Source organism: Penicillium cataractarum, assembly GCF_028827025.1.
Source record: "Penicillium cataractarum strain IBT 29864 chromosome Unknown utg000009l, whole genome shotgun sequence".
In the NCBI taxonomy this organism is placed as follows: Eukaryota; Fungi; Ascomycota; class Eurotiomycetes; order Eurotiales; family Aspergillaceae; genus Penicillium; species Penicillium cataractarum.
In genome coordinates this window covers 1,265,211-1,289,294 of record NW_026622745.1, presented here as the reverse complement: position 1 = coordinate 1,289,294, position 24,084 = coordinate 1,265,211, and the positions used below count along the sequence as shown (strand labels likewise).

Below are 24,084 nucleotides of genomic sequence, written 5' to 3'. Positions count from 1 at the left end.
GAATTCGCTCACACCTCCAGAATTCTTAAACTAGATGTAGATATTCTCGAAATGAAAAGTAGTTCTCCACTTTAGATGACTAAATTAATGAGATATCAAGCCTTTGCATTCACATAACAGTACAGGGAAACCTAACTGAATAGGGAAAACCTATACTAAGGCGCGGAAAGGACGTCCCCAAATTCAAACGTTTTGAAACAAGCCCAGGGTCACGTAGTGAAATGCACCTATACAAGCCGATTAGCAAGCAATACAACACAGTAAACTATCCTGGCGTAGGTCGTAATTCATACACTTTCAAGCTTCTTCGTAAACCCTGCTGGTGCGCAGATAGCTGCATTACTAGATACAGTTAGTCAATCCTATATTCTGATAGCCACATCTCAATATAAGGTCAATCACTTACAAGCTGTCCGTATCCCATCGCAGTCAGCCCTGTATTCTAATAGCCACATCGTGATATAAGCGAGATAACTTACTCCCTATCCCCATCAGTCAGCCCTATATTCTGATAGCCACATGTCAATATACGGTCAATTACTTACACACTGTCCATATCCCATCGCAGTCAGTTCTGTATTCTGATAGCCACATCTCAATATAAGCTCAATGACTTACTGCCTATGCACATCAGTCAGTCCTTTATTCCGATAGCCACATCTCAATATAAGCTTAATCACTTACTTCCTGTCCATATCCCATCATACTTAGCCCTATATTCCGATAGCCACATCTCAATATAAGCTCAATCACTTACACGCTATCCCCATCCCGTCGCGGTCAGTCCTATATTCCGATAGCCAAATCGTAACATAAACTTAATCACTTACCAGCTATCCACATTCCATCGTAGTCAGACCTATATACTAATAGCCACATCTTAATATAAGCTTAATCACTTACTTCCTATCCATATCCCATCATACTTAGCCCTATATTCCGATAGCCACATTTCAATGTAAGGTCAATCACTCACAGGCTATCCATATCCCATCGTAGTTAGCGCTATATTCTAATAACCACATCTTAATATAAGTTAAATCACTTACAATCTATCCAGCTCCCAACGTAGTCAGCCCTATATTCTGATAGCTATATCTTAATATAAGGTCAATAGCTTACCTCCTATCCATATCGTATCGCAGTAAGCCCTATATTCTGATAGCTATATCTTAATATAAGCTTAATCACTTACTGCCTATCCACATCCCGTCGTAGTTAGCCCGATATTCTAATAGCCACATCTTAATAAGGTTAATCACTCACAAGCTATCCATATCCCATTATAGTCAGTCCTATATTTTAATAGTTATATATAAATATAAGCTTAATCACTTACAAGCTATCAATATCCCATTACAGTTAGCCCTATATTCCGATAACTAGATCTCAATATAAGCTCAATAACTTACTGCCTATACACATCAGTCAGTCCTTTATTCAGATAGCTATATCTCAATATAAGCTCAATCACTTACAAGCTATCCGCATTCCATCACAGTTAGCCCTATATTCCGATAGCCACACTGAATATAAGCTCAATCACTTACACACTATTCACATCCCATCGCAATCAGCACTATGTTCTAATAGCCGCATCGTAATATAAGCTTAATCACTTACTTCCTGTCCATGTTCCATCACAGTCAGCCCTGAATTCCGATAGCTACATCTCAATATAAGCTCAATCACTCACAGGCTGTCCACATCCCGTCGCAGTCAGCCATATATTCTGATACCCACATCTTGATATAAGCTCAATGACTCACAAGCTATCCACATCCCATCTCAGTAAGCCCTGGCACATCTTAATATAAGCGAGATAACTTACTCCCTATCCACATCAGTCAGTCCAGTATTCTGATAGCCACATGTCAATATATGGTCAATCACTTACTTGCTATCCATATTGCATCTCATTTAGCCCTGCATTCCGATAGCCACATCTTAATATAAGCTCAATCACTCACAAACTGTCCATATCCCATCTCAGTAAGCCCTGGCACATCTTAATATAAGCGAGATAACTTACTCCCTATCCACATCAGTCAGTCCAGTATTCTGATAGCCACATGTCAATATATGGTCAATCACTTACTTGCTATCCATATTGCATCTCATTTAGCCCTGCATTCCGATAGCCACATCTTAATATAAGCTCAATCACTCACAAGCTATCCATATCCCATCGCAGTTAGTCCTATATTCTGATAACCACATCTCAACATAAGCTCAATCACTTACTACCTATCCATATCCCATCGCAGTCAGCCCTGTATTCTAATAGCCACATCGTGATATAAGCGAGATAACTTACTCCCTATCCCCATCAGTCAATCCAGTATTCTGATAGCCACATGTCGATCGATATACGGTCAATCACTTACTGCCTATCCATATTCCATCGTAGTCAGCCCTATATTATAATACCCACATCTTAATAAAAGCTCAGTACTCACGCACTATCCACATCCCATCGCAGTCAGCCCTATATTCTGATAGCCGCATCGTAATATAAGCTCAATCACTTACTTCCTGTTCACATCCCATCGTAGTTAGCCCTACATTCCGATAGCCACATCTCAACATACGCTTAATCACTTACGCTCTGTCCATATCATATCCCATCGTACTCAGCCCTATATTCTAATAGCCACATCCTAATATAAGCTCAATCACTCACAGGCTATCCACATCCCGTCGCAGTCAGCTATATATTCTGATACCCACATCTTAATATAAGCTTAATGACTCACAATCTATCCATATCCCATCGTAGTTAGTCCTATATCATAATAGCCATATCTTAATATAAGGTTAATCACTTACAAACTATCCGTACCCCATCGCAGTTAGTCCTGTATTCCGATACCCACATCTTAATACAGGCTCAAACACTCACAAGCTATCCACATCCCCTCGTAGTTAGCCCTATACTCTAATAGCCATATCTCAATATAGGCTCAATCACTCACAAGCTAATCACATTCCATCGTAGTTAGCCCTATATTCTAATAACCAGATCTCAATATAAGCTTAATAACTTACTGCCTATACATATCAGTCAGTCCTTTATTCAGATAGCCACATCTCAATATACGCTTAATCACTTACTGCCTATCCATATCCCATCGTAGTTAACACTATATTCCGATAGCTACACTGAATATAAGCTCAAGCACTTACTGCCTATCCACATCCCATCACAGTCAGCCCTATATTCGGATAGCTATATCTCAATATAAGCTAAATCACTCACAATCTATCCATATCCCATCGCAGTCAGCCCTATATTTTAATAACCACATCTTAATATAAGCTCAATAACTTACTTGCTGTCCACATCCCATCGCAGTCAGTCCTATATTCTGATAGATATATCTTGATGTAAGTTCAATCACTTACGGTCTGTCAACATCCCATTATATTTAGCCCTATATCCTGATAGCCATATCTTAATATAAGCTTAATCACTTACAAGCTATCCACGTCCCATCGCAGTTAGCCGTGTATTCTGATAGCTATATCGTGATATAAGCTCAATCACTTACACACTATCCACGTCCCATCGCAGTTAGCCCTATATCCTAATAGCCATATCTTGATATAAGCTCAATCACTCACAAGCTGCCCACATCCCATCGCAGTTAGTCCTGTATTCTGATAGCCACATCTCAATATAAGGTCAATCACTCACAGGCTGTCCATATTCCATCGCAGTCAACCCTGTATTCTGATAGCCACATCTCAATATAAGCTTAATCACTTACGCTCTGTCCATATCACACCGCAGTCAGTCCTATTCTGATAGACATATCTCAATATAAGCTCGGTCACTTACTCCCTGTTAATATCCCATCGTAGTCAGCGCTGTACATTTATAGTCACTCTAAGTCATTGTAAATCTGGCCCTCATTATTATACCTGGCGTTTTTCCAGTTCACCATCGGCGTCTATCGCAGGACCTGCCACCACACATGTAGCAAAGCTAAGAGTAGAAAGAATACTAAAGAACTTCATATTGCCGGTGTTTCTTCTGTTTTGACGAGATTTGAGATTGAAGTCGGGTTTTCGTGAAATTGCAATGCTAAACATATCTACCCTTATGTTGGGCAGAGGACTAGTATAACAACGATCCTGGAATATTTGGTTTTGTTATGTAAAGCTGAGAGCTCATTCAAGCAAGGGGTGGAACATAACCATCCCTACCCACCTCAACGGATTCTTTAGGGTTCAGTGTAGCGAGGGGTAAGTAAATCGCGGATAGCTTACATTCTTACCACTGGCGGTGAACCCGAGCGATCCTTTAAAATTGGTATACTGAATATGCGACTGGGTCACGATTCCATCAGAAGAAGAGAAAGATTTCTCACAACCGGGCTAAAACTACGGCTGAGGGAATCCATGCCGGTTCACCCTGCCAACGCACTTGCATCACGCTTCGACTTTCATAGGGACGATGCGGAGAATTGAAAGATACAAGGAAGGCAAGGTGGTATGTCTCAGAAGAATACACGCGCCGTGGTAATCTGGACCAGGACGCTGACGCACAGGAGGCCGTCCGCCAGGTCTGGTTACGGAGGCTGCGCTTAGGCCTACTTGTGCCTTTACCTCAGTTCCCTCAGACCACGGCCAATGATGAGGCAAAATTCTGCCGATTCTGCCATGCTAACCCGATGAGGTTGCTTAATCAGCCTCCAAAAAGCCGTGCCAGCATCGCTAAAGCAGCAGGCGGTGGACTGCCAAATTCACCGCTTTTTTTGGGTGGGTCGGCTGAGGGAACTGAGGTAACTATGCCGCGTGAGAAGTTAGGAAGCGAAAATGGGTCCGGTATCTGAATGTGATGAGGAATGGTGAACTTGAATTCTAAAATAGTAATGATAACCAATGCGGGAAGATGATCATCCCTAGTAGGTATCACGGACGTCGCCGCTGGTGGTATCGACACAATTCCAGTTCCAATAAGTATGAGACGGGCTCTTTTTCTCATTTCCTTGTCGCCTTTTTGCCTCCAATCACTAACGTTTTTGCAGTATGTGTGGGTGGATTGATTCGCAGGGAGGTGGAACTGGCTTCCGGAGTCTACATAACCACCTCGGCTACCACAGCCTCGAGCCTGCTTGCTTCACTACCATCAATCCGTGTTGGTCTTTTGGTCGGCATAGATAGCGGCTCGACCGGACGATGGCCACGATATCCGGCAGGTGATATTATCGGGAGCCAGCCCTGCGGCACCACGGGTGGCGTCTGCCGGTACAACTTGTTGAAGGCAAAATCTAGCGATCAGCGTGAGCGCAAGTGCTTCCTCAGACCGCCTCCGACGGTACTCCTTAATGCACTTGCCAGCATCTCTTCAAGAGATGCTGGAGAAGAACCCGAAGGTGGCAAGAGATCTAAGCAAACCCCTGGCTATACTCACCAGGGCTTCGACACTGACCGCCTCTTCAATGTTTCATGCTGCCACGTCCCTTGCCTAGACTGTCACTTTCAAGGGTTATTAGGTGCGACGGAAGCAAGTGCCCATGTGCCCCGCCTTCTGCCTCACTGACTACAATGTATCAGGCTCGACTTTTACATGTGCAAATGTCAAGACTTCGATCGCTAAGAGGTCTTCATCTTTTACAGAAAATCGAAATACTGACGCATGTCAACCTGACTCGATGCTCTGAGCCAACTCTCCAATTTCGAGTATTAGAAAGTGGTCCAAATAGATCTGTCCCCTTACCACGACGCACTTTAGAACACAAGTTCACAACTTACCGCCCTTAGCTGTTCGAAAACCTTCTCTCCCACCATAATGGCTATGCGGCCCATTTCGGTTTTCGTTTTTTTTTTTTTTCGTTTCAGGGCCATAGCGTGCGCAGCGCGCGTCACCAAGTATTACCATGCAAATCTGGAACAAATCTTTAAATACCGACCTAGCCATATAAGGGTTAGCGAATCGTGTGATTAGGGTTTAAAACAGTATCTCTCTGTTTCTAAGTATGGAAGGCAATAACGGTCAGCACTGTAAAAGAGTCACTGCCACGACTGTATTTTGTGGATGACAAGGACGGAATTGACCTGATCGTTGTGGTTGATACTATTGCTACACAAAACGTGGTAGGTTGCCGAGCGGGAACTATCCCGGACCTATGGCTGATCCACCCGCGGGAGGGCCCGAGCCCTCCCCCACAAATACCTAAAGAGGGGCACCTTTGTTCTCGCTGGAAAACTTCGAGCCATCGATTGTACCTCGAAAGAGGCGAAGCCCTCGTAGTGGAAATGATAGCACCACCGCGTCGTGCTCGAACCCCGAGTTTGCAAGCCCTAAAGACAACAACGGGCGGGTGACGACCAAGGAGGTCCGGCAACTTATCAACAGCCTAAAGGAAATTATCAACAACCAGACCGCGCTCATCGAATCCGCCAAAACCGAGCTCCTAGAAGTGAAACACGAACAGAACATCCTCCAAGAACAGAATGAAAAGCTTTACGAGGAAGTCAGAGCTCTGCGAACATGAATCGAAACCAGGCCACAGACCACACCGCCCAGAATATGGGCCGCAGTAGTAGCAAACGGTAGCATTAAAAACCCCTAATTAAATAACCAACGACCGAAAAAGGAACAAAATTACGTCCGTATTAGTACCTAGAGAATAGTGGTGGACCCGGTAGACAATAAAAGTAGCGATGTTAACGCTTTTAGCCGATACCTCCCTACTAAGACCGCTAATACAAGAATTTATACCGCACTCCTAACCGCCCTATCGACGCAAGACGCCTAGGTAGTAGGGATTAGGACCACTAAGACCGGCTATATAATACGATTCAAGGATATAGAGTCGGCTAACGTAGCCCGTAATAACACCGAATAGTTAAACGAATTAGGAAGTAACACTAAACTAGTGAAACCGCGATTTAGAGTCGTCGTATACCGCACTCCAACCGAGGACTTCGACCTAGAAAATACTAACTCGGACGCTATTAAGAAAATCATAGAAGAAAACGACCTAATAGGGTAGGGCTACCGAATCGAGGAGGTAGCCTAGCTAAAGAGAAAGGACAAAGTGCTAGGGAAGTTTGCATCGCTAGGTATCTGGTTAGACTCCGTGGAAGGTGCTGAATTCATCCTTAATAATAGCCTCCTGGTCGGCTAACGGTATATCGGTAGCGTGGAACGCCGAGAGATTAAGAAGAAGCGATATTTCCGATGTTAACAGTTTAGCCACCTAGCGTGGTCGTGTAAAGAAACACCGCGCTATGGACATTGTGCAGGCCTCTATGAGCGCTAACGGTGCCCACCAGATGTCCGAGCCCGGTGCCTAGACTGTAATAGCGAACATGCCACAGGAGACCGACAGTGCCCGACCCCCGTAACCTTCAACCCCCGCCAATGTTAGAGATAACCCTACGTATGCTACAGTTGAATCAGTCTTCAGGGCCTGCTCAAGTCGAAAACGCCATCTCTCGAAACAATACTTGGCTGTTCGCTAATCTGTACTCACATTGAGGCTCTGCAAGAGAATTACAATGCGGTCTTGCTCCACATGAACCATGTCGCCGAAATTCTACGCTCAACAGCCTCACAGCGGGCCAAAAACATAAGCCCAAGTATTATTGAATCTTTTACCATAATGGACCTGCAAAGGACGATATACCTGGGACGTCAAATCCCAGACCCTGTCTTTTGGGCTCGAAATCCAACTACCTCTTTGCCCAGCGCCTTTCACAATCTGACTCAAGCGCGGTCTGTTATCAACGAGTGGACTTGCAGACTATAATATTTCTTAAGAACCTGTGCGAATTTGTTCAAGTTCTGTCTGCAAGGCAGTCCACCGTTGGAAATCGTACTCGAGTCCGAACAATTTGAACAGACTTTCTCCAAAATTGACCTCTTGTTGAATGATCTGAGAGCAGACATAATGCAACAATGGAAGGTCAACGAAATGTCGGGTCTTTGTGCTCTTGAATGAGTCAAGCTTAACCGGATTCTATCGGCCGGATGCCTCTTCTCAGAGCAGTCACTTTACGACGCATACCTGGATGAATTCAAAACGATTCTGGATATGTGCAAGTTCATCGGTTCGACTTCTAACCAACACGACAAATTTTCTTCCTTGCTTCTCGATGAATGCCTTCTATTTCCACTCAGCTTTATTGCGACCGTTTGCCGTGATGGCAAAACTCGTCATGGCGCGCTTGCACAGCTGAAAGCCATCTCGAAGACCCGTCAATTTTGGCACGTAGAGGTCTTGACGAGGATAGCAGAGAGGTGTGTCGAGCTAGAGGAGGAATGCTGTGAGAAAAGTCTACCTCGATGCAATGACATCCCTGAATCAAGAAGGATCCATTCCTCTGTTTTCAACAGTCTACAGAATTTGGGATCTCGCAGGCTTCGAATCGAATTCAGGACCCGTGGAAACGATGCAGACGGTGGATGGCATGACTTTGAGGAGGTCATTGCGTGGTGAAAATACGGGCTAGTTTGTCTACCGATATTTACTAGTAGATTGGAAAAATTAATTAATACTTAGATGACAAACATAGAAGGAATACTAATCATAACCCGGAACGAGATAGAGAAACACACTTTAACAAACTCGAACCTTTTGAAATTAACCATCAACATTTTTAGAACGTTTGAAAGACCAGCTCATAGCCGACCACTGTCCGCCGAAAGCAGGACCAGGATGAAAAACTGAAAGAAGTAGCGATGCTACTCCCACCATGGCGCCGTCCAGAACCATGAATGCAACCTGATCATTCCATAAACTGCTGGAAAAGCCATTCCACAATTCAGCCACGCGAAAGGCGGATCGTGTCAATATTGTCACCGTGGCTGCGAGTAGGCTGACTTCAAAAGCCTTGAACAGGTTGGTGCCTCTGATACGCCTCCGCTCCGGACATTGATCTACCGATCCTCGAAAATAACGCCAGGCGAAATCTCCGCTGATAACTAAAAACACCCCAAGCTGACAACTTGTAGAATCAAGCCTGCAATCATGATCCACGCTCCCCTCCTGTCCGCTGTATAACCTTCGGACATACTTGCATATGCACCGCCCGCGGCTTGAAGGACGAGAGACGTGAAGTCGGAGGTCATGAAACCAATGGCAATTGTTCTCGGTGCGAAGCGAACGTTTTGTTCACCATAAAACCGCATGATGCGAGCTAGACACAGATATATAGCCGCAGAGATGAAGACAGGCGCGATAGTTACGGCGATGAGGTATCTACAGCCCCAAATATCGTGATCAGAATGCGGATCTTAAGACACCTCGCGGAAAATAGTTTTTGACTCACATCCAAAATGAAATACTTTCAAATGGGTTGATATGAAGTCGAACCCTTCCCGCATATCCCAGGGCCTCAAATGCAAAGCCAATTATTGTCCCTGCCATGTATCCCCATGTTTTATGCCTGATGCCCAAGAACAATTGTGGAATGATAAGAATGCAGAAGAGTATGGTGAAAATAAGATTTCCGGCGAAGGTCGGACGATAGTTGAAAGACGATTGTGCCAGACAGCAGGTTTGGATTGTGAATTCCCAGCCTGGAATATCGTAGTTGCAATTGCCGAAAGTATCATTAGCCATTGCGAGTTGGCACAAGATGACGATGCAAAAGAAATGAATATCGACGAACTGGGTATGTCTTTTACCTGGGAATTATGCTGGCTTTTAACAGACGCATTGTCAGCATCGTTTGTTAGCAAAAATCTCTCTCCATAGATCGGTGGGTCATCAAGTGGATCGAAAAATGTAATATGATTGGCTTGTTCGTTCATGGTTATTTTGAGCCTAAATCGAGTGGCCTGATTGGCCCGCTCGTTCCTCCATTTTGTGGCTGATGCAAGAACATCCAATGTGTCCGTGGGTATGCCAACTCTCCTAGTCTATGGTTATTGTATCTCACCATTGGACTAACTGATTCGCCCGCTCGTTCAGTCGTTTATAGATGATCTGACCATCAGATGAATACGCTGCCTATGCTCCTCGAACAAAATCTTCCCTATACTTTTTCGACTCGTTCACGGTTACCGTAGATCAAGAAGTATTTAAATCACTTGAGAGCCTCCTCCATGTATTATTATTCCATTGGACCAGAAAGCACATGTTTCTGCTGAGGATGATTGCTCTCGGGAAACGATTTTGACGTATGGCCTCTCCTGCCTCCAACAGCGATGAGATATACGATGAAGAGTGTCTCCAACGGGAACCCAAAATGTGGTTTTCACGTCGACAGAAACACCCGACTAAGGAAAGTTGCGCCATATCTACTCGTGATAGATATGATGATTGTCGGGCTGTTGCTGCAGGCCTTCAAACCTCTCATTACTCTACTTTAAAGGAATCAAGAGCTCTTTGGGCCTCGATTCAGCGTTTCCGGTTCTGACAATTTGGAATCTTGGAACCAGTCAGACCGACTGAACACCATACCCCGAATATTACACCAGACCACGGCCATGGAGACCATTCCAGACAAATGGGTTGAGTCGCAACGATCTTGTAAGGAGGTCTATGCAGAATGGGAGTATAAGGTAAAATGTCTGACATAGGTCAACTTCGAATTTCGCTAACTGTGATATCTAGCTAGGGACTGACGAGTCAGCTCGTGCTTTTCTTTCCGCTGAATACTCCTGGTTCTTGGATATCTGGGATAACTACGCCTTTCCTATCCAGCGCGCAGATTCGATTCGCTATTTCGTTCTGTACCACTATGGCGGGATCTACCTGGATATGGATACATGGTGCAATCAGACTTTACCTATGCACCAGCTCGAATCCGATATGGGGATGCATCATTCCCTTTTCCAATCCACGCAACCAACAGGGGTAACAAACGACTTTCTGATAACCTCCGATAAGCATCCGGCATACGAAGCCGCGATTGCTAAACTACCCATGTTTAATGCGATTACTCATTTCTGGGCTGAATGGCAACCCTATTGCGCGATAATGATCTCTGCCGGACCGATATTTTTGACTATGGTGTTGAAAGAATATTTGCTCGAGCAGCCTTCACTACCCTCGTCGACGGTGAATGTGGTAAATGCGACCGTATTGGCGCCATACATCATGGATCTCGAAAGCAGCACTTGGCATCGAGCAGACGCGAAGGTTTTGATGTGGATTGGACATCGGCCGTGGATTTGGTTTAGTATGGGAGCTGCGGGGCTTATTGCTGGTATATACGTCTTGAATTATGTGCTGGTTATTTCTTGTACAATCTTGCGGAAGGCTCTGGTTGGAATGTGCAAGAAAATTGACTCTAATATAGCTTGAGTGGATGTCGAAGCTCAAAGGGTAGGGCTGGAGGTTTCAATGTATATTTTGAAGGAGAGTGTTGAACAAGAAGATTTTATTCGCTTTCCATGCTTGTTTATTTGCTTATATAAATTATTTAAGATCCGTTGAGAATTGCACGCTGCTTAGTTTCCATTTTCTAAACATTTGCATCTATTAGCCACCCGTACTTTCTTGATGGGCAATTGAGACCATCTACAAAATACAGCCCCCACTCGTAGTGTCCATGCCACACGTGACTGATTCTGCATTCTATGCGGTCACGTGATAAAGAGAATGCCCTCGAACGAAGGACTGCATCTTGATCAGTGTTGACTGGAACCAATTCGGTTTATTCTTTACATATTGTATATTCCTTCCAGTCTTATTCCATTGGCTATTGTGCATGCCCAAAGCCGGTGTCAGGTGTATACCCCCTAAGTCTGCAATTCTGGCCGTGTTTATTTGGGTCTGGTATACATAGTTTCACCCAATCACGATATCAAGTCCCCTTTCCTCTCACTAGGCAAACTCGCCCATATCTTCTCGAATCATTTCTCGTTCATTAGCCTCTGTAGAAGCACCAAGGAACGCGAAAAACATCAACCCGGCAAAGGAAATTACTACCGACGCTAAGCCGTTGCGACTCCACCGCAGCGGTGTTGATCCTCATTATTAACTCCGCTCAGTCCACCGAAGCTAAGACCAGTCCGTTGAACGTTTCTGTAGCTAGGCTCGCACTAGGCTGGGACTCTGTCGCTTGGTGACATCAGGGGAGAAAATTCTCCGTCTTCCCCCATTTAGGACGCACTCAGTAAGTACAGCGGGATGTCCATTGACGCTACAAAATAGGATAGAAGAGTAATACTTGGCGATTGAATCATTGGAGAGATTTATTAAATGAGTCTATTGTGTGGAGTACCGTACATATCTTAAATTCGCTGGGTTGTTGTCGGGAAATTGGTTGGCGTTGCGGCGATTATGAAGGAATGACTGATTTCCGGGGACCCACAGTCGATCGCGAGGGGAGTTGTTGTCTACCAAGTGCCGACGGTTCAGGTGGTTGCAAGAATACTGTGGAAAATCTGGCTGTCGTCTAATCTCTCGCTGTAGGGTTTGAAATCGTTCTGTTTGAAGACTGGATGAGGTATTTCCCCGACACGCTGTCCTTCCATTACGCTGCTTCGAAAGCGTATTGTGCGTACAGTGCTTGCTAAGGCGCGAGGCATACATTCAAATCCAGGTTTGAATGCCACATAGCAATGGTCCCTACCTCTCGGTACAATCTTACTAAGGATAGTGTCTGCGTCACATACTTGAGGGACCTGCAATATCAAAACTAGTTCGGACCCCCGGATTTCTGGCGAGATGATGACGTCTGATAACAAGTACATCTGCGATCTATGCCAGACAGAACACATCAGCCCTGATCAGAACCTACAGATCCGAAATTCAACTAGACGAAACAGATACGACGAGGAGAAACTACAATAATCAAGGCCTGATAGTTTTAATGGGTATGCACAAGATAATAAAATTTCCAAATCATAACAAAATACATCCAAACATATTCAAGGCCATCAGCCCGAGTCAAACACTCAACCCCGCATATGGACAATGCATGATGCAAAATACCAGCAACCCTACTTCTCAGCGGTATCAACAATGTCACTGAATAGACAATATGAAAGTAAGACAACCACCAACCCCACAAAACGAGTACAAGTAGAAGTCCGGCTCCCCATCAGCCCTACTCCCTCAAATAACCCCCCACAGGGTCAGAATTCAGAAACTGAATCTAAAATCTACAGCAACATAGCCGCACCAGCAACAGCAGCCAACAGACCCCCAGAAACACGGTTGACAACACCGGCGTTGGTGGTAGGAACCGACGCAGCAGAGGTAGTGCTAGAAGCACTGGTGCTAGCAGCGCTAGTGCTGGACTGGGTAGTAGACGAAGCAGTGGAGCTAGCGCTGGAGCTGGAAGTGGTCATGGTAGTGGGGGTAGCGGAAGAAGAAGAGGAAGTCTTGGTGGAGCTGGTGGAAGTAGTCGAGACGGTGGTGGAGGTGGAAGTAGCAGAGGTGGAAGTGCTAGAGGCAGAGGTGGTGGTGGTTGCGACGACGGCGCCGGACACGGTGAAGCGGGGCGAGAAGTTGTAGTTGGAGGTGTCCTGGTCGTCGATGATCTCGATGGTGTAGTCGGACTCGTAGGCGAGGTCGGAGGGGACGTTCCAGGTGTAGCTGCCGTCGTTATCGATGGAGGCTGGGAGATGTTAGTATGTGATGCTTTTGGATGTTCAATTGGTCTGAGAATGGAGAGTGGGAGGCAATTAGGTATAGAGAAGGTGTAAATGTGTTTTTGTTCCGGTACATCCGGTGGGTAGTTGCATCTTCGCATTCTAGGTATATTCTAGACGTTGATGCGACTACCCGTTCGGATGGAGATGGATACTAGCCATGGGCATGGGGTATGTATGAAAGATGTAGATACTCACAAGCAATGATGGTGCCCGAGTTGGCAGTCGAAACCGAACCGTGCTGCAGGCGCAGAGTGACGGTGGTACCGGCATCGGCGTTCCAGGTCAAGGTAGTAGGCTCGCCGACGGTGAAGGTGTAACCACCAGCCGGGTTCTTGAAGGCATTAGCTTCGCTGTTAGTCGCAGAGGCGACACCGGCGAAGAGGGCAGCAGCGATAGTGATGAAAGTGCGCATGGTGAATGTATGTTGCTTGATTGAACAAGAAGGTCGAAAAGGGTTGGTATTAATGTAGAAGAAAGGGGAGGGCAATTAAGCTTTCAAGCAAATAATAAGAGCTGAAGGTGAAAATAGAAAAGCAATTCAAGGCCGATCAAAAGGAGTGAATACGGTCGAAAGGCGATCAAGCGGCGAAAAGGCTGATAGTTGTAGTCAACGTAAAAGAACGGATAGGAAAGCCGAGCAAACGAAGGGCGAAGGCGAGAGGGAGGGGGAAACCATATATTTCAGCTGGAGGCCAGCCTATGTAGTTGGACTAGCTAATTCAGTCATAGTCCATCCTGTACATATCTAGCTAAATTCATAAATCATAATGAACTAATCCCAGTCTGGAGGGCACGAACGGTCACTGGAAATCATGCTAACCAGTAGTAAACCTTCTCGAGCCCGAGGAGTCAGTAAATCCGTCCAAACAGGGCCTGTGCCCCATGGTCAGTCCGCCCGAACTAGGAAAGCACCGGCTAGCAAAAGGACGCTAAAAGGGAAGGCCCTGGGAAAATCAAATAGTCAAATCGCGAGCCGGCGCGATCATTCCTAGGGTGAGTATTATTGGTCCGGATGAGGCGTGATGGGGGAGGTGGAAAAGTGGAAAAGTGGAAAAAGGGCGCCATCACGGGCTTGCAATTGGGTTTGACTGGGCGTTGGGCCAATAGGGGCTGGATCCCCTCCCCGGAAATTGTGGAAAGAATTATGGGAAATTAGATGCGCGAAAGAGCAAGGGAAAAAAAAGGGAAAAAAGGGAAAAAAAGTGGGAATTCTTTGCTTTGGGCCCTGGAAAATAATCGTAGCCTGATAACACTAACACACTAACACCATGAAGTCTCGTGGCATTCTCCTCGTGCCCAGTCCCTGGCAGCTGCAGGTTTGGCCATGCAGCCCCCTAGTCCAAGTAGTTCCAAGTCCATTCCTCGCTTCGAATACCACCTATCATCACACCTATACATAAGTAACATATGTGGCTAACGCTGCAGACCGCTCATGGGAGGCAATGTCTGCCCCTCGGTTACTGTTAGCCTGTTAGCCTCTTTGTCCACCTCGCCCGACTCCAGAGGCGCTCTAGGCAGTACTTCGGCGATAATCGTGCGGAGAGGCGCAGCGGTTGGACTAAACCCTTTCTAGCGAGTGGGCTTTTATCTCGGGGGGCTATTTTTGTTCATAGGGTTTTTAGATTTTCCCTCTTTGATCGGCCCTGTTGACTCGATGGAGGGTGGATGGCAAAAAGAAAATAAGTTTTATTATTGTTTAATAATAGTTTTGGCTTGGTATGACAATAGTAGAGGGGACTAGTATTGGATTCGAGGAATCGTAGTTGATGATAAGCGATGAGGCTCTGCATAGAAGAACTGTGTAATTCTCGGTCCTTCGGACTAGTTTCACCTTAGTTTTCTGTCGGAGGAGGATCGAGCACCGAAGGATGTGATCATTTGTATTGATGGTCGGGCTTATTCTTCGTTTTTGGAGTGGGCGCGTACTAACTACTGTAGACTAATTGACGTTGCATTGGATCCTACCCTGGATGGAGTACTGACTCGGGCTATGAAAGGAAGTCGTGGCCTTGGGTTTGCAAAACTCGTCGATGTTGTTAAGTTTTATTATTATCCTCGTTATGAAATACTAGACGACTGAGTTTGCGCCTCTTCAGCCAAGAGATCTGGGCATTCTTGGAATTCTTGGGTTTGTTCAGGAGGTGGACGTGTTAGGTACACTGGTACTGTAGTATCCGGGCGCTATGCACGGTACTTTTTACGCGATAGCTCGACGCGATACTGTATGGCTTACACTATACAGCCTCCTCTTTCGACAACCCCAGTCAGACGAAAACAGAAACCAGATCGAAGGGAAAAAAACTCCAAGGTGTTCGTTCATTCACATAATTTATTCGCTGGTCCAAGACTAGACAGGGGTATCCGATTGCGGGGCACTGTTCGCCAGCGCACTCGCTTCAACATCCGCGCTAACATCCACGCTGACATTGGCATTATCATGAACATTGGCATCCGGATTGGCAGTAGTATTGGCACTGACACTGGCCGCGTCACTACCTGTCAGCGCGGCTAAATGGCCGTTCTGTCCGAGCCAAGAGATCACTTCCATAGCCCGACGGTCCTCGTCATCTTTTTGCCGGTCCAGCAGCTATGGTTCCGATTAGAATTAGCTTCGTCACTTGGAAATAGTTTGGTTCCTCAAATGCTTGGTATAGATAGTGGACAGGGATGGGATACCCTCTCCCCCAACATGAAACCAAATAAACACGAGGAATAGTTATAACTCACAGCTTGAAGTAGTCCCTTTCGTCCCTTCTTCTCCTTCTCTGCTGGCTTTGCCTTGGGCCCTTTCTCACTGACCTCATGCGAGAACTTGCACTGGTCACCCCGGTTGCATCGCCCCGTGCGCACAAAGTGCCGACAGGGGATTTTCTTGCCTTCGCGTGGTGGCGCGGGAACGCGCTCGGGGCCTTGTCGCCTTGAACTTACTTCCTCAGGTGCGGAGTCATTGCCATCACTGTCGGAGTCTGAATCCGCTTCTGAACCCGAGTCTGAATCAGAGTCAGAGCCGCTGGATGAAGTCCAGTCGCTGACGTCTGAGCCCTCGGAGCCCAAATCCGATTTGGGATCGACGAGGTTTGCGGCGTCGATAGCTGCTGTGGGAATTGAGACTGAGACGGGAACTGGAACGGAGGTTGTAGTTTCGCCTGATAGTGATTCAGGTGCCTTGGAAACTTCCTCAATAGTTTCCACGCCTCCCGCTCCAGCACCCGATGGCACATCAGGCAGCTCAGTAGTAGGCACTCCAGGCTGCTCTTGAGCGGACTCTGTAGCCATTAAACCTTGAGCCTGCCTCTGCAGTGCCTCCACCTTCAGCCGCGCAGCTTCAGCCTCCGCCTCAGCTTTGGCGAAGCGTTTCTGCTCACGATCGAGATTGCGCTTAATCTTCTCGGCCTTGCGCTGCGCCTTCATCGCCGCGTCCAGCACCGGGTCTGATTTCGTAGCTGCCTCCCCAGTGGACATTGGCGGTGGAGCCTGCTGCTTGGCCTTGTGCTTTTCCTTGTCCTTCTCGCGCTCCTTTTGTTTCTCAAGTCGGGCCGCGTCACGGGCGGCCTTGGCCTCCTCAGCAGCCTTTTTCTTCTCATCGATGCGAGCTTGCGTGGGGAATCGCTTCTTGCGTTCGGCAATCCACGCTGCGATATCGGACTGTGATTGCAGTGTCGCCGTCTGGCCTCGGTAGGTGAATTGAAGCGGTGCAGCAGCGTCGGCACTCGTTTGCGCGAGCTTGCTCTCTTCGTCCACATCCTCTTCTTCCTCGCTTGACTCGTGATCGTCAGTCTTCGGTGTCAGCCCCAGCTGGTTGTGTTTTCTCTTGCGTTTCTTCGGTTTCCTCGTGGCATCTGCTGCGGGTGGGGGTTTCGAAGGGAGTGGGTTGCCGAAGCTGGGGACTGGCGGTGGTGCTGGGGTTCGAGGGACTGTTGATTGTGGCTTGCTAAATGCAGACGTGTGGTCTCGCTTGTTGCCGTTGTGATGTCGTGGTTTGGATCCATGATTGCCGTGGGCATGGGATGGCCAGCCTCCTCGCCCGTGCGGTGCTGGTGGACCACCCCACGGTGATCCCATCATCATCGGATTATTCGAAGGAGGGCCGTGCTGTGGTGGTGGCACATTGGGAGGGTATGTGGGTGTAGCTTGCGTAGGATAAGGTGCCGTGTGCGCTAGATTAGCGGTCGGTGCGTTGTTGTACCCAGGAAGCCTTTGATATGCAGCCGAGCCGGCGGGCTGCGAGTAGGTCTGAGGAGGAGGTTGATAGGTGGGCGGAGTTTGAGGATGTTGGAAATTCGCTTGTGCATGAGGATATGGTGGGGGAGGAGTCGGAGTCGGAGGCATGTACGACGTTGCCGATACGGGCTGTGGTTGAGCTGGATATCCATAGTTGCCTGCTGCGTAGTTGTAGCCTGGTGAATTTGAATATGGCGGTCGATTATTGTCCGAAGAATAATGACCTCCTCCTCGACCTCGGTTCCCATGTCCTCGGCCACGACCTCGTCCGCCAGACCCACGAGCATTCCAGTGTTGACCAGAGTGCGCAGAGGGGTAGGCGGACGGTTGTTGTGTAGTGGGAGGAGGCGGGGGAGGCGGAGGAGGAAATGAGAACCCCTGTGAGCTCATGGTTATCGTGTGCCTCTGTGAGGTCCCAGGAGGGAGACCTTTACACCATCGTGGAGCGAAGCTGCGGCGCGAAAGTTTCGGCGGAGCTCGACTTTCTGACAGCTCCGCAGGTCACGTGAAGAAATCCGGACCGTTTTGGATTGGCAAGTTTTTTGATTTTGCGAAAGATTGCCATGTCTGCCTGGACCCGAGCAGGGATATAAATCAAAGACTTTATTTCTCATGCTGGATAGACTTGGAAATTGATTCCCTCTTCCTCTGACCCGTCATCATGTTCATCCTGGTACGTTGGTGGTTCTCAGACGATCGACCGGGATATCTTTTTTTTTCTAAGCTGACTCCTGCAGACTACCATCTCCGATCTGATTCAGATCGCCCCCGAGGACTTTTCCAAGCTCAGTGCAGTTGCAATTGAGGACAATATCAACGAGAAATATGCAAACAAGGTATGTCCTCTGTCATGCGCTCGATCGCCATCAGCCCTTCATGCCAAGATCGCTAACACTCTTTTAGGTCATCCAAAAGATTGGACTCTGCGTCAGTTTCTATGACCTCCTCGAGTCCTCAGACGGTCTGATTGGACATGGAACGGGTCTGGTCAATGTGAATGGCAAGCGGAGACTGATACCTATATCTCTCTGGACGTGGCTAATCTTGGACCAGTGAAATTCCGCATGATCGTCTTCCGACCCTTCAAGGGTGAGATCATGCTGGGCAAGATCTCCAGCGGCACCGAGCACGGCATCAAGAGTATGTATATTGAGAAAGGACTAGTCGAATCTTCATCATGCTGACTTGCTTCTAGTCAGCGTCGAATTCTTCAATGATATCCTCATCCCACCATCCATGCTGATGGATGGCGCTAAATTGTGAGTTGTGCTTGTGGTATACCATCTTATCTTCTACATTACTGACAGGATGGATACAGCGAGTATGCGGATCAAGTATGGACCTGGGACAACGAAGGCACCCTGTTCTACCTGGACGTGGGTGAGATTGTCCGCTTCCGCGTGGAGACGGAAGAGTGGCATGACCAGATCCCCAATGCGCCAGATCTCGGTGAAGAGATTGCCAGTGAGCGAAAGCCAGCATATTCCATCTTTGTACGTTGTGCCTCTGGAAGTAGCCTCCGTGAAGTTCCCCTTTGGACATTGGCTGACTTTGCTTTCCAGGGCTCCATGCAGATCCACGGTCTCGGACCTATCACCTGGTGGTGAAGTGTTTCTTTGGTTCGAATCAGATTAGATTCTCTGCTCCAAGCTAGCATGTTGGAGGGCGTATTGTGGGGGCAGCGTACATTTCCTTCGTCAGATCAGATACCCATGCAGACCCGGTTCAAGACTGGGCGCAAAAATATTATTTCATTACATATCCTTGGATAGACTGTGCTATGGTTGTAAGCAGGAGGGTACAGACTGGAGTCAGCTATCCTTTTATGGAAATAAAGTACACTATAAGCACATCTAGGATGTACTTCGGCTCGGAATATGCTTTGTACCTGATCTCGGAGAGAGCAAAGTACGATTCTTGTCCGGAGTACTCATGCCCATTCTTTGTGCAACAACACACCGACATTTGACACGTATCATCCATATCCATTTATTAGTCGATATCCTATCTCCTTTGATCTCGTCTTCCGACGGTGTCCGATCCCCATATCCTGATACAGTATACCCCTCCTATTTACCCCTCCTCAAGCCGTGCTTGATAATCAAAAATACGATGAGAATCACCTTTTACCCCGATCACTCCGATCAATCGGCGTAATCAGAGTTTTCTCCGACTAGACCAGCGCGGCTACGTCCGGGACGAGCCCCAATAGTGGAGTTGCCAGCGTCTCTGCACCAGTCACGTCTTGACGATCGATCGCCGTCTGCTCCAAGAACGCTGCAGGCAACGTAAAAGAAATCCAGATTTCCGTTCCATAGTTCATGGCCCTGGATTTTTGATTTTTTTTTCTCGGGATTGGTAAAACAGGAAAAAAATTAGAATTTTCTTTTCAAGAGAAATAATAACAAAGCAATTCTCCCTTCTTCCAGTCAGCTTCAGAATTTCCTTCTCGTGCTTCGCTGCTTGCTAATCAAAACGCCGCATACGTCCAGAATTCCAAACTTCACTCCGCCGCATTTCCAAACGCGGTGATCTCATCTTATCGTTGCGCAATCACCTCATAAAGCTTCTTTTGGGGACTATATATCCCAGTCAAGCCTGACTTGTTCCTTCTTTGCATTTAATCTTGTCTTCTTGCAACAATGGGCTCTACTGAGAACGGTCACTCTACTCGCCGGTTTGGCACCCTCGCGGTCCACGCCGGTGCTCCTCACGACCCCGCCACCGGCGCTGTCATTGAGTCGGTATGTTCTTGGAAACGCATAGAGACATTCGAATTGGAAGTGGAATTGCAATTGACTGACCATCTTGGCTTAGATCTCCCTTTCTACTACCTTCGCCCAGACCAGCGTTGGCAACCCCGTCGGTCTGTACGAGTACACCCGTAGCGCAAACCCCAATCGGTCAGTCACCGCCCCTTGATTCCTCGACATTGACCATACAAACATTTCCCAATTCTAACACTCTACTCCAGTGACAACTTTGAGCAAGCCGTCGCTGCCCTCGAGCACGCCAAGTATGCTCTCGCCTTCTCCTCCGGCTCCGCAGCCACCGCCAACATCCTCCAGTCCCTCGCCGCCGGGTCACACGTTGTCTCTGTCTCCGATGTCTACGGTGGCACCCACCGCTACTTCACTAAGGTAGCTGCCGCTCACGGCGTGCACGTCACCTTTACCCCTACCATCGAGCTGCACATCGAGGACCTGATCCGCCCCAACGAGACCAAGCTCATCTGGATCGAGACCCCCTCCAACCCCACCCTCGGCCTGGTTGACATCCGCGCCGTCGTCGATATCGCCCACCGCCATGGCATCCTCGTCGTTGTCGATAACACCTTCATGAGCCCCTACGTGCAGAACCCTCTCGACCACGGCGCCGACATCGTCGTCCACTCCGTCACAAAGTACATCAACGGCCACTCCGACGTCTGCATGGGTGTCGCGGCTTTCAACTCCGACGCCCTCAAGGAGCGTCTTTCCTTCCTCCAGAACGCCATCGGCGCCGTCCCCTCCCCCTTCGACTGCTGGCTCGCCCACCGTGGTCTGAAGACCCTGCACCTGCGCGCTCGCGAGGCAACCACCAATGCCACCGCCGTGGCTCTCGCACTCGAGGCTTCCCCGCACGTTATCTCCGTCAACTACCCCGGTATCGACTCCCACCCGCACCGCAAGATCGCGCTCAAGCAGCACCGCAACGGTATGGGCGGTGGTATGCTGAGCTTCCGTATTAAGGGTGGTCAGGCTGCTGCGCACAACTTCTGCAAGTACACCAAGGTCTTCACGCTTGCCGAGTCTCTTGGTGGTGTTGAGTCGCTTTGCGAGGTCCCCTCCAGCATGACCCACGCTGGTATCCCCAAGGACCAGCGTGAGGCTGCTGGTGTCTTTGATGACCTTGTGCGCATCAGCTGCGGTGTTGAGGATGCCGAGGATCTTACTGCTGATGTGCTCCAGGCTTTGGAGCTGGCTATTGCCTCCACCGGCAGCGCTTAAGCAGTGCGATTCGTGTTGGGTTAATGGCTGGTCCTTTTTTGCATTTTCTTTTACGAAATTAGATAATAGACGATTTCCCTTTTTGTTGCTCTGCTAGCCTGATGTGATCATTTATCGTGATCGATCGGCTGGCTAGAAGCTATTGATTAAAATTGCATTGTTCTGCATATCCTCATTGAGGACAAAATATCATTCTGCATTTTTTTGATACAATTGAGCCCTGATAACTGTTGAGGTATACTGAGAATCATAACTAGAATCCATGGAGCTGTGAAATTGACGCTGAAAATGACAACCTAGGTAAAACAGACGAAGCTAGCAATCGATATCAGACCAACGGAATTCCCCACCATTACCAACCAAAGATTTGCTTTGGAGCATCCATATAATAGAAAATCACAAAGATTAAAGCGAGAATAATGAAACTAGACACAACTTCAGACCCATCCGGTGGATCATCCCTCCGTCTTCCGCACCTCAATCTCGTCGACGCTAATTGACAGGCTGAGTCAGAGGAAGAAGCAGAAGCATCATCACTCCTCGCCTCAACAGACATCATACCCTTGCGCTTGGCCCTTCTCATCCTCCTCTTCTTTGACTTGCTGGTGCGCTGCCTGATCTTGATACTGGCTAAATTGTCACCGGTGACATTAAACGTAATACCACAGTCACAGCGAAGTTCAAGCTCCCGCGCGGCACGTTTCTCATCGAGGACGACCTTGTCAGCTTGCTCGTTGGCGTTCATCTAGGTCTAGTATCAGTGTCGGCGTTAATACTCCGGATAGGAACACGAACATCAACGATTTTATTCCTATCCCACGACTCCGCACAAACCTCATCGTATGTTTTGGCGGGGGTGCAAGATCCGACGAATCCGTCAATCGCATTACAAGCGTCTGCAATAGCACCCTCTAGTTTCGTGTTGCGTTTTGCATAGGCGCTCTTTTCGGCTTGGAGTTCGGATATAGTTGCCTGGGCGGCTTTGTAGTATGCGTGTAGTTCGGCGTTGAGTTTTTGGAGTTCGTTGTTTTGGGTTTCTAGGGTGGGGGTTTCGCGGGATAAGGGATATGGTTCGGGTTCGTATTCTTTGTGGGTGGCTTGGGAATTTGATGTTTCGATACTGAGGTCTTTGAGGAATTTCATTGTGTGAGTAGTAGATAGAACGGTGGGTATGTTGAGGGTTGTGTATGGTTCTGGGATGAACTTTGTGGTCGCTGAGTGGGATTTGAGGTAAAGTGAAGAGAGAGATGAGAAGAAAGTGGGAAATAAAGTGATTACACTGATTATTGGAGAGTGATTCGTACTTGGGAAAGTCTAGGGTGTTCGTCCGTGGATCTAAACCTCTACTTTCCCCAGACTGAACTCGGATATCACATCTCAGCGTCATTATGAGCGAGTGACGATTTACGTGAAATTGTGGTTTCTTAAATGATTATAAAATTACCCAGGAATATTAACGTAGGTCACTAGAATGATGTTTGAAATAGTTGAATAACTGGCTCTAGCGTTAGATATCAGCACCTATGCTCTCTTTTCATAACTGAAATAAGCTATAGTTTTTCAAGCTAGCGAGTTCTACATCGACCCAGCTCTGGAGTCCATCAAGGCTCCCTTCGTATGATTTGAAGACCCTCTTGTACGACCACCAAATCCTTAAGAACCTCTTATGATATCGTTTCACCATGGCGTCCTTTTCAAGTTCACAGCCAACCTTCTAGCTTGCTCTAGCGCGGACGATATTGTCTATGTGGCGTATAATACCATCAAGATCACCTATGAGCTTGGTGACTCTCGATGGCATTTGTTCGACTGTTTCTGGATTCTTGTGCAATAAACCATTCTCGTATGATGACGATGAGCTACCTTCACAGGAGCCGCCATCAGTATAATCATGACTGATCTGATCGCTTTCGGGGCTGATTATTTCAATGCCGCTCTCGGAACTCGAAACATTGCCCTGTTGTTCATCTTTGTGGAGTTGGGAATTGGGATTATGTTGAGCATTTCGTTCCAAGGCGAGGATCCGATGTTAGAGGGACTCGCACTTCTGCTCAAGGTAAATCACCTTGTCGGAGATAGCGCGACCCATCAATGATCGGTATGCGATAGGAGCTCCGGTGGCTTTCTTGATTTTTCTTTGCGTGCACGCGGGTGCGTGTGCACGTTCTCGGTTGCTTTGTATCCTTCTATCGTGTGTTGGATATTTATTCTTGGTTCGAAATTCGTCGTTGGTATAGTTAAGGGTGATTTTTATGAATTGATAAAGGGGTAGTTATGGGTGAAAAGATAGGAAAATGAGGAGGCGTC

General features: G+C 47.5%; 8 protein-coding genes across 8 annotated transcripts; 3 read left to right on the top strand and 5 right to left on the bottom strand.

Annotated features, from left to right (window-relative positions):
• Nucleotides 1-209: 209 nt before the first annotated feature.
• Nucleotides 210-1,745, bottom strand: N7496_011071 (uncharacterized protein; the record flags this gene model as incomplete). The annotated part of the gene is made up of 13 exons (XM_056703984.1): nt 210-227; nt 294-342; nt 480-508; nt 619-621; nt 685-713; nt 758-786; nt 1,123-1,151; nt 1,196-1,198; nt 1,267-1,269; nt 1,340-1,342; nt 1,413-1,415; nt 1,624-1,652; nt 1,697-1,745. 13 exons carry the CDS (start codon nt 1,743-1,745, stop codon nt 210-212), a joined length of 276 nt encoding a protein of 91 aa, XP_056549944.1.
• Nucleotides 1,746-8,597: 6,852 nt separating this feature from the next.
• On the bottom strand, nt 8,598-9,578 carry N7496_011070 (RTA1 domain-containing protein; the record flags this gene model as incomplete). The annotated part of the gene is given in 3 exon segments (XM_056703983.1): nt 8,598-8,931; nt 8,949-9,215; nt 9,286-9,578. The coding sequence occupies 3 exon segments, from the start codon at nt 9,576-9,578 to the stop codon at nt 8,598-8,600; spliced, it is 894 nt and encodes a 297-aa protein (XP_056549943.1).
• Nucleotides 9,579-10,447: 869 nt separating this feature from the next.
• N7496_011069 (glycosyltransferase family 32 protein) lies at nt 10,448-11,267 on the top strand (the record flags this gene model as incomplete). The annotated part of the gene is made up of 2 exons (XM_056703982.1): nt 10,448-10,522; nt 10,575-11,267. 2 exons carry the CDS (start codon nt 10,448-10,450, stop codon nt 11,265-11,267), a joined length of 768 nt encoding a protein of 255 aa, XP_056549942.1.
• Nucleotides 11,268-13,072: 1,805 nt separating this feature from the next.
• On the bottom strand, nt 13,073-13,979 carry N7496_011068 (GPI anchored serine-threonine rich family protein; the record flags this gene model as incomplete). The annotated part of the gene is made up of 2 exons (XM_056703981.1): nt 13,073-13,530; nt 13,763-13,979. 2 exons carry the CDS (start codon nt 13,977-13,979, stop codon nt 13,073-13,075), a joined length of 675 nt encoding a protein of 224 aa, XP_056549941.1.
• A 1,935-nt stretch (nt 13,980-15,914) lies between these two features.
• On the bottom strand, nt 15,915-17,896 carry N7496_011067 (CCCH zinc finger protein; the record flags this gene model as incomplete). The annotated part of the gene is made up of 2 exons (XM_056703980.1): nt 15,915-16,154; nt 16,295-17,896. The coding sequence occupies 2 exons, from the start codon at nt 17,894-17,896 to the stop codon at nt 15,915-15,917; spliced, it is 1,842 nt and encodes a 613-aa protein (XP_056549940.1).
• A 553-nt stretch (nt 17,897-18,449) lies between these two features.
• Nucleotides 18,450-19,395, top strand: N7496_011066 (DNA-directed RNA polymerase III subunit RPC25; the record flags this gene model as incomplete). The annotated part of the gene is made up of 7 exons (XM_056703979.1): nt 18,450-18,461; nt 18,526-18,624; nt 18,692-18,788; nt 18,842-18,928; nt 18,984-19,047; nt 19,107-19,281; nt 19,351-19,395. 7 exons carry the CDS (start codon nt 18,450-18,452, stop codon nt 19,393-19,395), a joined length of 579 nt encoding a protein of 192 aa, XP_056549939.1.
• Nucleotides 19,396-20,430: 1,035 nt separating this feature from the next.
• Nucleotides 20,431-21,777, top strand: N7496_011065 (cystathionine gamma-lyase CYS3; the record flags this gene model as incomplete). Its single annotated transcript, XM_056703978.1, has 3 exons — nt 20,431-20,532; nt 20,606-20,691; nt 20,763-21,777. 3 exons carry the CDS (start codon nt 20,431-20,433, stop codon nt 21,775-21,777), a joined length of 1,203 nt encoding a protein of 400 aa, XP_056549938.1.
• A 741-nt stretch (nt 21,778-22,518) lies between these two features.
• Nucleotides 22,519-22,920, bottom strand: N7496_011064 (uncharacterized protein; the record flags this gene model as incomplete). The annotated part of the gene is made up of 1 exon (XM_056703977.1): nt 22,519-22,920. The coding sequence occupies one exon, from the start codon at nt 22,918-22,920 to the stop codon at nt 22,519-22,521; it is 402 nt and encodes a 133-aa protein (XP_056549937.1).
• Between the last annotated feature and the right edge of the window lie 1,164 nt (nt 22,921-24,084).